Source organism: Ovis canadensis, chromosome 2 (genome assembly GCF_042477335.2).
Source record: "Ovis canadensis isolate MfBH-ARS-UI-01 breed Bighorn chromosome 2, ARS-UI_OviCan_v2, whole genome shotgun sequence".
Classification (NCBI taxonomy): domain Eukaryota; kingdom Metazoa; phylum Chordata; class Mammalia; order Artiodactyla; family Bovidae; genus Ovis; species Ovis canadensis.
Window position 1 is genome coordinate 4,340,393 of NC_091246.1, and position 12,190 is coordinate 4,352,582.

General features: G+C 45.5%; 1 protein-coding gene across 1 annotated transcript in view; it reads left to right on the forward strand.

The window, feature by feature from the left end:
- The window catches only part of BRINP1 (BMP/retinoic acid inducible neural specific 1), a 198,638-nt gene that overhangs the window by 113,978 nt on the left and 72,470 nt on the right, over nt 1–12,190 (forward strand). Inside the window, exon 3 of the mRNA XM_069573829.1 lies at nt 10,961–11,151. Coding sequence (XP_069429930.1) covers nt 10,961–11,151 — 191 coding nt within the window. The remainder of the gene's footprint in view (nt 1–10,960; nt 11,152–12,190) is intronic.

The window sequence follows — 12,190 nt, forward strand, 5'->3', positions numbered from 1 at the left end:
CAATCTGCAAAAGACTGTTCAGCTGATGAGTGGCTTTATGCTAAGGTTCAAAGCTGGGCCTTTCTGGCTGTAAACTCTGAGCTCCTCCCACATGTCAAGAAAGGACCTTTTTTGTGCCCTTCATTCAGGTGCTCTGGGGATGATCATTGGGTTTTTCTGGATATCCCAGATTTTGTTCCTCTGCAGAGCATCACAGGTGCTCCTGACAGGGCGGTTTAGGATGGTTGATGCCTGTCCTCCACTGGGCTTGTGATGCCAGAGGGGGCCAAGGAGGACAGGACAGAAAGAAACAGGGAGGAACCCAAGGAGGAGGGGCCAGGAAGAAGCAGGGAGGAACCCAAGGAGGAGGGGCCAGGAAGAAGCAGGGAGGAACCCAAGGAGGAGGGGCCAGGAAGAAGCAGGGAGGAACCCAAGGAGGAGGGGCCAGGAAGAAGCAGGGAGGAACCCAAGGAGGAGGGGCCAGGAAGAAGCAGGGGCCAGGAAGAAGCAGGGAGGAACCCAAGGAGGAGGGGCCAGGAAGAAGCAGGGAGGAACCCAAGGAGGAGGGGCCAGGAAGAAGCAGGGAAGAACCCCAGTGGAGCACCTGGAATCTGAGTTTCCGTCCGGCTGCTCACATGGGTTTGCCAGGTGGCCTTCACGGCCGTTAACCTCAGGGTTCCCACTTGTGATGGATGGAAATGTTCCCCCTTCTAGGTTATCAGTAGGAAAACGTATAGACAACGGAGCTTTGTAAAGGACCAAGTGCACTGTAGACCCCACAAAACCGACATGATGAAATGGGATGGCGGGTCAGGGTAGACCCTGAACCCAGAGTTTGGTTCCTCTTGCCATCAAAGGTGCTGAGGCCTTGGGCAAGTCCATTTCTCCTTCCGAGTCTCAGTTTCCTCATTGGTGAAATGGCAGCAAAGTCCTTGGATGCTTATTCCAAAACCCTTTTCATCCTCATTCTGATATTTTGGATTCTGTATGACTGCAAGGTAGCTCAGGTGACTAAGGGTGTCTCAGGAAGCTCTGTCAGCTCTGAGTGAAATAAAGCAAAAACCTGCTAAGTCACTTTCCCCATGATGAATTCCCATAACCCCCGCATGGTGGTCCCTGTCCTCAGTAACACTGCTCCGTGAAGAATCCCACTTGCTTTTCTGGAGATGGTCCACTTCTCTCAAAGCTGGGCCATTGCAAGTGTGCTTGGTGTGTGTCTGTTTATCCCTTCCAAGTTTCCGCTCAGTAAGAAACATGCAGCCCAACTCCAGGACGCTTCCCCTGGACTAGTTGCCCCCGTTTCTCTGAACTTTATTCCCATAAGAGCCTTCAGAACTCCTGCTAGGGTTGGCAGAAGAATAAAAATGCCAGTACTTAAGTGAACACACTTTGGGAAATAGAAAGACTGACCTACAAATTGTGAGCAAGGATTATTTGCTCTACAGTTAAGTCAGTGTCTTTACTTCTAGTTAAAATACAGTATTCACAAGCACGTTTGCAGGGACAGCTCTTTTTGGTTGGTTGTTTTCTGTTTCCTCTCCTCACCCTTCTAGAGCTAAGTTACCCTGGAGACCCACTTGGCCTGCTGGGACTCCTCAGCTGTCTTCTTGCTTATGTTCTGGGGCATGGAGGCAGGCAGGGAATTTGTCGAGGACACCATGATGTTAAGATGGATAATTTCCACTTCACATGTGCCCTTGGGTTCACCCTTCCCTGAGCTGACTGGGGAACATGTGGGGAGAGGCTGGGAACAGCAGGCAAGGGAAATGCATTCTCTCTCTCTCTCTCAGCTCAATGATTTCATCTCCTCACTCCCCTCCTCTATGATTCCCCTGTTCATCTCTGGGGCTAATTTTCTGCTAATAGTAATGGATGTGGTCCCAGATTCCCCTCCCCCCAGCCCCAGACACTCAGAGGCTTATTTTTATTTCACTCCCAAATAAATGCAGTCAGTGGAATAAGCCGCCCAGGAATAAACAAATGCAAACATCTTGTAACCTTAAGCAGTTATGTTTACAGCAAGCATCTATTGGAGCTACCATATCTACGTTGGTGTGCTGTGGTTAGTCACTCAATCGTGTCCGACTCTCTGTGACCCCATGGACGGTAGCCCACCAGGCTCCTCTGTCCATGGGGATTCTCCAGGCAAGAATACTGGAGTGGGTTGCCATGCCCTCCTCTGGGGGATCTTCCCAACCCAGGGATTGAACCCCGGTCTCCCGCATTGTAGGCAGATTCGTTACCATCTGAGCCACCAGGGAAACCCAAGGATACTGGAATGGGTAGCCTACCCCATCTCCAGGGGATCTTCCCAACCCAGGAATCGAACTGGGATTTACCATGTCTATTCAGTTCAGTTCAGTCCCTCAGTCGTGTCTGACTCTTTATGACTCCATGGACTGTAGCATGCCAGGCCTCCCTGTCCATCACCAACTCCTGGAGTTTACTCAAACTCATGTCCATTGAGTTGGTGATACCATCCAACCATCTCATCGTCTGTCATCCCCTTTTCCTCCTGCCCTTAATCTTTCCCAGCATCAAGGTTTTTTCAAATGAGTCAGCTCTTCTCATCAGGTGGCCAAAGTATTGGAGTTTCAGCTTCAACATCAGTCCTTCCAATGAATATTCAGGACTGATTTCCTTTAGGATTGACTGGTTGGATCTCCTTGCAGTCCAAGGGACTTTCAAGAGTCTTCAACAGCACAGTTCAAAAGCATCAATTCTTGGGCTCTTGGCTTTCTTTATAGTCCTGTTCTCACATCCATGTATGACAACTGGAAAAACCATAGCCTTGACTAGATGGACCTTTGTTGGCAAAGTAATGTCTCTGCTTTTTAATATGCTTTCTAGGTTGTTCATAACTTTCCTTCCAAGGAGTACGTGTCTTTTAATTTCATGGCTGCAATCGCCATCTGCATTGATTACATATTCTAAAATGTATCCTTGGATTAAGTCAGATCACTGGATAACTTCCTGTTTAGACAGTAATGTTAGTGCCTATTTCATATGCATTAGGCTACACTGAACCAATCAAATATTGGTGGATTAGTGAGGATATACCTGACCAGCTTCAACTACATCCATCTCTTTATGAAAAATCATGGGAAACATTTGTATATCTTATCACAGCATCCAAGATTCTATGTATCTCCAGCAACTTTGAACAACTGATCTGTTTTCTTCCTGACTATGCGGCTCTGTGGTCTGAATTCCCTTTTTCTCTTGGCTGCAGGGAAACTCAGAGACATTTGTTGTCCCTTTCTGTCAAGTGTTCAGAATTTAATATGATGAATTTTGCATGGCAATTTTAATCTAAGATTCATTTTATTCTCCTCCTTTTTCCCCCAGTGTCCTATATTTCAAAGTCTAAATAGTAGGTGTGTTTTTGAATACCGCTTCACCTGGTTTTGCTATGGGATCAGGTTCAATTAAAAAACAAACAAACTGCAAAACGTGCTTAGTAAAGAAGAGTAAAGCAACCCTCCACTTTGTTAGAGGTCATTAGTAACTTTGATTATCTAGAAAATGTGGAGGAAACTCACATTTATCCCATGCTCACTAAGGACTCAGCATTGTGGGACATGTTCACTTCACAACCCTGAGAAATAGAAACTGTTCTCCCCCACTTTACACATGAGGGAACAAAAGAGGACATTTTCAGGGACAGTAACGTGGCTCAGATGGTAAAGAACCCACCTGCAATGCGGACACCTGCGTCCGATCCCTGGGTTGGGAATGTCTGTGGAGGAGGGCATGGCAACTCACTCCAGCATTCTTGCCTGGAGAATCCCCATGGACAGAGGAGCCTGGTGGGCTACAGTCCATGGGGTCGCAAAGAGCCAGACACAACTGAAGCACCTTAGCATACAGACCTGCCACATCATTGTTGCTGGGCCTTTGCAAGTGATAATAATAATATCAACAGCAGCTTACAATTGTCCGTACCTTGCTGCAGTTTATAAAGAATTTTCTAACCATTATTTCATTTATCTCTCCAGACAACTTGGAATATGCATTTTTTTTAGTCTTCATCACATACATGAGAGTGGGAGGAAGTTTATCAACCCAGTCCCTTACTTGAAAACAGACTCACTACTTGTAACATAGTTCACAGGAATCAAATCCCACCACAAAAGTTCTACCTACTGAGAGCTTTAAAAAGAACAGGATTGTTTCCCCTTATCTCCCACCTGTTGTCCACCATGCTCTGTCCTCCAGCTTCCCACCGGTGCTCCTTCCAGGGCATGGCAGCGGTGAAAATATTGATACTAACCTTAGCACTGCCTTCTTGTTGAGGGTTATTATGTTCCAGATGCTGTGCTCCATGATTTAATATAATTCTAAACCCACCCCTTTAAGGTAGATATGCTTCCCCTAGATGGCATCTGCATGTTTTTTGCAGTATGTATGCAAACTCGTCGTGATTTCGCAGCTAATTGATGGCAGAGTCAAGATTGCCATCTCCGAGGCCCGGGCTGAGAGCTACAGAGCTGAAGAGCATCTAATACAATCAGCTTATTTCCCAGGAGAGTAAACACACACCTCCCCAAGGGCACAGAGCCAGTTCTGCCTGCTCGCAGTCCTTTCTCCTTGAGTGCAACTTATCCTCAGCGTGTGTGTGTGTGTGTGTGTGTGTGTGCGCGTGCGTGCGTGCATGAAAGCAGAGGGCTGACAAGACAAGGGAGGATTACTATGAAAGCAGTGCTCTTAAATGAGGGTCTTGGGCTTGCAGTTTGCTCTCTACCCTCATCCTAAATCCTACGACCCTGGATCCAGTCTCCACCCATCTCGGCCTCTGTCATCATCCACCCTCCACCTTGTGCTCCCCTAGTGGGATGGGCCTTGCTGCAGCCACCCCATGCCTTCCATCCAGGATCCTTTTTTAATCTCCGTCTAATTGGTTCACCTGCCCTACTGGGATGCTTAATTGGGCTTAAGCGTATCCTATGCCATTGTGAGCTCTGCCTTCTCCTCCAGGGGGAATTTGCTTGCTCTGTGGGCTCAGAAAGATAGATATATTTTATGTTGTGCTCAATTTGCTGAGATCTTATGAAATTGTTCCTGGGCCAGCAGAGCAGTTAGACAACATGACCAGCAAGATGTTTGCTCGCTCTTATTTTCTTTTACTTTTTTTTAAGGTGGCATGTTCCAGTGGAAAGGCCACTGCATTTGAAATCAGGAGTCCTAGGCCCTGAGTTCAGCCCTGCCAATCATTTGCTGTGTGATCTTGGGCAAATAAGTTACTGTCTTAGAAATTCAATTTTGCCATCCATGAACTGAGTGGGTTAGATCTGATGACTTTTATGAAAGGAATCACAGTGGTGCTTTTAGAACAGGGGTCGTACTCACTGTGGGCCACATCAGGCCTGAAACCTGCTTTTGTAAATAAAGTTTTGTTGGAACACAGCCATGCTCAATCATTATTGTCTGTGGTTCCTTATACTACCAGGACAAAGTTGAGTGGCTGCAACAATAAGGTACCTTATGACTGCACAGCCTAAAACGTTATCTGGCCCCTCACAGAAAAAGATTACCTACTCCTCTTTTAGAACACAAATTAGATGGTATCATTACTCAAAATCTTCTTTTGGCTTTCCATATTACTTAGAATTTAAAAATAAAAAATATTTTCTGAATATAGACTTGCCTTTTGAGATTGGTGCCAACCCCATCCCATGTTTTGATGGTATATATATTTATTACCCTTCCTGTCATAACATCTCTCCTCATCTGCTCATCTCGGCCTGCTGCCTTGTTTCCAAACCTGGTAAGCTTATTCCTACCTCAGGACCTTTGCACCTGCTGTTCCTTCTTCCTAGATTGCTGTTCCACCGTTCCTCGTTTCCTTCGTCTTCTTAAGTGTCATCGAATTAGGAAGCCTTTTCTGACCACAGATATGGAGCTACACCTTCCCTTCCCCTGGACGTTCCTACTGCCTTCCTTTGCTCTGTATCTGTCTTCATACATTTTCTCCCTCTGACACGGTACACATGTGTCTCTTTATTAGCTGTCCACTCTCATGAGAATGTAAGCTGCTTGATAGCAAGACTTTTATCTAATTTGTTTACTGCTATAAACTCAGATCTGGAAAAATAACAAGTGTTTAAATTTTGAAAGCAAAAACCAACTGTCTCAGTTGTTTACATCTGCTTCTGAATAGATCCAGGTGCTATGAAGACCTTTTGCTCTAGTGCATGTTGGTAAACAGGATAAAATCACGGAACCCTAAGACCGCTACAGTCTTCTTAGGTCCAGAATTCCCTAAATTGTCACAGAACCATATAGACTCATTCTTAGAGCATGTTTAGTCTTGGTTATCGCCCATTAAGAAGAGAGTTTACATCTATAAACTCTGTTTATATAGTGTATAGACAAAAATCTAATATCACAGTTCAACACAGAAGACCCTTCATTGCGTGGTCACACCAGCCTTTTACCTCTTACATTTCATAGGCACACACATGAGTGATTCACACATATGTATCCCTTTCTCTCCAGCTACTGTCCTATTCTCTTATTTTCTGGCATTTTTGCACGTGGAGCTCATTCTCCCCAAAATATCCTTCCCCTGTCTTCATCTAGCCACATGCAATTTTCCTTTCAAGATTCAGCTTTACAGGATGTTTTGACATCCCCATTTCCACCCCAGCCCCTCCTGCAGGCTGGGCTAGAGATCCTTCTTTGTGATCCCTCTAGGACTAAAATGACTGTTGCAAATAGCACATAATTGTTTAATAACTTTCTTAAACATCCACTCTTCTTCAGTAAGATGTTATCAGTTCCTTATGATCTGGAGCTGTCTGTGGTGCTGAACAGGCAGTGCCCGGCAGTCAGAACTTCATTACGTCCCCCAATTACTGAACTTTTCCCAAGTGTGCACACTGTGCTCTGCAGATCACAGTGCATCCTCTAACATCCACGTGGTGAGGGAGGAACCAGGAACGCAGCATTGTCTTCCTCCCTAGTTTTTTCAGGGAAACAACACAGATGGCAGACCCTGGATGTATAGCTGGTGAACAACAGAAAAAATGTGGAGGTTGGTGGAAAAAAAAAAAGAAAGAAAAAGAAGTTAAATCATGAGATTGTAATTTGATGGTGGTGTGGCATCATTCCTTTGTGTCAGTATTGGTTTTATCATGGATTTTATATTCTCCTCATTATCTACATTAAAAGGATGATTTAAAAATCAGGATACAAGTGTTCTACTCCCAGCTCTACCACTAATGAGCTGTGTGGCTTTTGACATGTTACTTAACCTCCCTGTGTGTAAATTCATGTTAATTTTGAGGAATGTAGACGTATTCCCATGAAAAAAAATAGTAACCCAAGGTTGTAAGTTATAAATAAAAGTTATGCATATATATTATCCATGTGTATAGCATAGTTATATAGCATAATATTTTCAAACTATTATTTGTCTATAATACTGAAAGAAGTATATGTTTCTATGTCTATACATATATATTCAATTCCATTATTATATATATATATATATGTATAGTTTTATACATGTCAGTGATAAGCTGATGAGGAAACACTCTTTCCTCAGAAATATCTGATGATTCACACCATCTTTTCTTGGTCACCTGATGCTGAGTAACAAGTTACGCAGGTTGTAGCTTAATACCACTGTATGTACTATCTCACAGGTTCCGGGGGCGGGGGTCTGGCTGTGGCTCAGCAAGGTGCCCTTGCTCCTGCTACACTGTCATCATTTCAAGGCTTTGCAGGGAAGGGTCAGCCTCCCAGCTCATGCACATGGTTGCCATCAGCACCCAGCCCCCGTGTAGTCTCTGCTCCTCAGAAGCTGTTGACTGGAGACTTCCCTTCCTCTCCATACAGCTCTCTCGATAGAGCATCTTACATCAAGGCAGCGCGAGAGCGAGGCGAGGACAAAGAGAGAGAGGGTGACTGCGAGAGAAATGGAGGGGTGGGGGAATGGAAGTTGCCATGTTTTGGGTGGTTTTTTAAATAATTTTATTGAAGTATAGTTGATTTACAACTATACTTGTAAATTATAAGTTAATTCATGCTATACAGCAAAGTGATTCAGATATATATATATATATATATATATATATATATATATATATATATCCGACTCTTTGCAGTCCCACGGACTGTAACCTGCCAGGCTCCTCAGTCTACGGAATTTTTGAGGCAAAATTATTGGAGTGGGCTGTCATTTCCTCCTCCAGGGGATCTTCCCAACCCAGGGATCAAATCCGTGTCTCTTGCGTCTCCTGCATTGGCAGGCGGATTCTTTACCTCTGTGCCACCTGGGAAGCAATATATATGTATAGTCGTTTTCATATTCTTTTCCATTATGATTTCTCACAGGATGCTGAATACAGTTCCCTGCGCCATACAGTATGGCCTTGTCTATGCATCCTATTATGCACCCTATATACACCAGTTTGCATCCGCTAAGCCCAGGCTCCCGCTCCTCCCCTCCCACCAACCTTGGCAGCCACCAGTCTGTTCTCCACATCCGTGAGTCCGTTTCTGTTTCATAGATATTTTCATTTGAGTCATGTTTTAGATTCTACATAAAAGTCAGGTCACATGATGTTTGTCTTTCTCTGTCCGACTTACTTTGCTTAGTATAATATCTATGTCCTTCCATGTTGCTGCAAATGGCATCATTTCGTTCTTTCTTATGGCTAAGAAGTTGCCATATTTTGTAACCTGATCACAAAATGCACGTGCTGTCTCCTTCACATTCTATTCATGAGAAGCAAATCACTGGGTCCTATTCAGCCTGCACTCTGCGGGAGGAGATTACCCAGAGCAGGAGGCAGTAATCTTAGGGACTCATGCCACCAGCTGCTGACCACCCCTGTGAGACCCCCTCAGCTGGCCCTGACATCCCCCACCCTCTAATGCCTGGTCACCCCGCGTGCTCGGCTTTGCCCCGTTTCACACCCTCTCCTTCATACGCTTCACCTCCTGTGCAGCTCTTCCCATAAAGTGTTCTGTGTCCTCTTACTCACTCTGGTCCTGCCCTTTCATCTACGTGGGTATGTGGATTAAAAAAAAAATTTCTGTTTGTTTAAATCACAAAACTGTAGTTAAGATGTGATCTTCTCACTGAAGCTTCCCCTACCGACCTCAGAAGTCTGTGTTCCTTCTTTTGCACCTTGTAGGCTTTGGTTTACAGTAAGCGGGACATGACTGTCCTGCCGGACTATGAGCATCTTAAGGACATGAGACTGGGGCGTGTCCCCTCCCTCCTGTGGACACGATATGTGGCACTGAGTAGGTGCCTTGCAAGGTTCACTGAGTGCAGTTGGTAGATTTGATACTCACCTACCTCATGCAGAGCACTGAGTTGACTTTATTTAGAATTCGAACTGCGTTATGAATTATGGACAGAGGTTTCTTAAACAGACACAGTCCATAAGCTCTGAGGCTTGGAAATGCATGCCATTGTGGAAGCTTTTTCTTCAGACACAGCTTTCTCTGCATCGGGGGTCAGACTCCACCACTGAATTACCAAGACTTATTCCGTCCTGTTTCCCACCCTGTTCTGTGTCTTCTTGCTCTGTGCCCCTTCCTTTATTCATCTCCCCCAGCTTGTGGCAGGAGAGGGGACCTTTTCATTAGACTCCCCCTCCCATCATCTGTCTGGGCTGACCTCACTGTCCTCTTGACTAATCTGTTTTGCTCAAGGGACCTGGAGCTTATAACTCAGACAGGTCAGGGAGCTGGTTGTTCCAGGGGGAGCTCCATCTTTGCTAGGAACAGAGGTCATTATTAAAGCAAAAACAACCTGAACCAAGGCCCTTTAAGTGTCTACTTGTATTTGGTTTGCATGCTCCTCATCCATCATCTGTGAACCTTTAATGATTTATATATCCGTGAATGTATGAGGAGATAAAAGTTATAAAACTTTCACATTGGGTTAGTGCCTGGTATTTCTCAATGGTATTTTCACACCCTATGCTTCATGTACTCTGGCCACCAGCAATAGGAAATAGATAATATTGATTGGATTTTACACATAAGGTAATGTAGATCCAGAGAAGTGACGTCCTCTGGCCAAGATCACACCCCATAATTTACAGGAGGCACAGTGAGACCCTGAATGTAGACTCGCAGGTCCAGTGTCTCTCCATCTTGATTTTCTCCATCATTAGCGAAGGGAAGAGTGGAAATTCCCTCACCTGGTGTTCAGAACATAGCTTAGTTTCTTTCAAACAGTAGTTGTTCAATGAATGCATGGGAAATTTTCGATTGAAGCTGAGTCCTGGGCTCATTATTGGATCATGGAATTGTCTTCCAACAACTTTCAAGTTGCATTGAGCCTTATGCCTTGTCCATCAGTACCGAGCCTTCCTTCCTTCCTTATTCTTTTGCTTATTTATTCATCTGGCCTGCATGCTTTTGACTCCACCATGTGACATGTACCATGTACCCAAGAAGATCCCATTTCTACGGTTTCACTCACTCTCTAGTGATGGAGATGAATAAGCAACTAGATGATGGTGACTTTTGTGTCTGATGCTCTGTAAGCATCATGAAAGCATGATGGCATCTCTCTGGTTCACTGCGGTATCCCAGTGATGAGAATGTGTTAGTGGCTCAGTTGTGTCTGACTCTTTGTGTCCCTGTGGACTGTAGCCCACCACGCTTCTCTGTCCGTGGGATTCTCCAGGCAAGAATACTGGAGAGGGTTGCTGTGCCCTCCTCCAGGGGATCTTTCCATTCGAGGAGTTGAACCCAGGTCTCCTGAGTTGTAGCGTACTGTTTTACTGTGTGAACTACCAAGGAAGCCCCTAGTGATGAGAAAAGCATGCAGCAAATATCCATGGTGCTGAAAAGAGCAAGGGTTCCAGAGCTAAGTATCAGTTAACAAATACTGAAAATAGTTGCAAGCACTCTCTCACCTAAGGATAGATGCCTGGATGGGCTGGTTGGGTGGACTTGGCTTGGGGGTAGAGCTAGTAAGCTGAGAGTCTCACCCATCTCTCCTGCCTAGGGAGTTTGCCCGTTGGAAGGTGAGGAACACAGCCATCGAGAGGAGAGACCTGGTCCGTCATCCAGTGCCCCTCATGCCGGAGTTTCAAAGGAGCATCCGCCTGCTCGGCAGGAGACCCACCACTCAGCAGTTCATTGATACCATCATCAAAAAGTACGGCACCCACCTCCTCATCTCTGCCACCTTGGGAGGTAGGTCGACAGTCACTGGGCCATATAACCTTGACATGACTTTGGGTCTGGGAGGGAGGGGACCATGGGGTGGCCTGGGATCAAAGCCATCTTAACATCTCTGCCATTGTACATCACTCAGAAGGCTATGTTGTCAGAGAAGCCAGATTGCCTTGGCTGATTCTGTTCTCTGGGAAAATCTAACTTGAGCGTTTTCTAACTTTTGGTGGGAATAATGGCATCACCTTGGAATTAGCTCAATCTGCTGGGAATGTTTAATCTTCTTATTGTATTGATTCCTTTGGAGGACAGTCTAATCTGAGGGAAAAATTAAACTTGAGATATTGTTTCAAGAAGTCCTTTTGTTTATCGAAATCTGCTTTAGGGGCTGATAACTTGAGGTTATCATTTTACAAAGGGGATCTCATTGCATCTTCTATGGGTTTGGACTAGACCAGTAGGAATGCAGACCAACTGCTCCTGCCTACTCAGCTCTACCCATTTCTCCCCTTTGTGTCCAGTTCATCTTGAAGGGAGTGAGGATAAGAGAGGAGGATAAGTGAGAGAAGGGAATGCAAAGGACACAGGAGATGGTAGAGACTGCTGCACTCAGCCGCTTGCGGGTCTTGCCCACATGCGTCATCTTGTATTATGAGCTACTATCCTCCGGATGTCAGTTTTCTGCCACAACGACTGGGTCCAGTGAATTTTGGGAAAGCCCCTTAGGTGGTAGAGCACCATGCCACCTGCTCAGAGAGCTGCAAAGTTGCGTTTAGATTTGGCCCATGTCAGTGAAACAATCAGGAGGAGGCAGTGGCACCCCACTCCAGTACTCTTGCCTGGAGATCCCATGGGCGGAGGAGCCTGGTAGGCTGCAGTCCATGGGGTCGCTAAAAGTCGAACACGACTGAGAGACTTCACTTTCACCTTTCACTTTCATGCACTGGAGAAGGAAATGGCAACCCACTCCAGTGTTCTTGCCTGGAGAATCCCAGGGACGGGGGAGCCTGGTGGGCTGCCGTCTCTGGGGTGCACAGAGTCGGACACGACTGAAGTGACG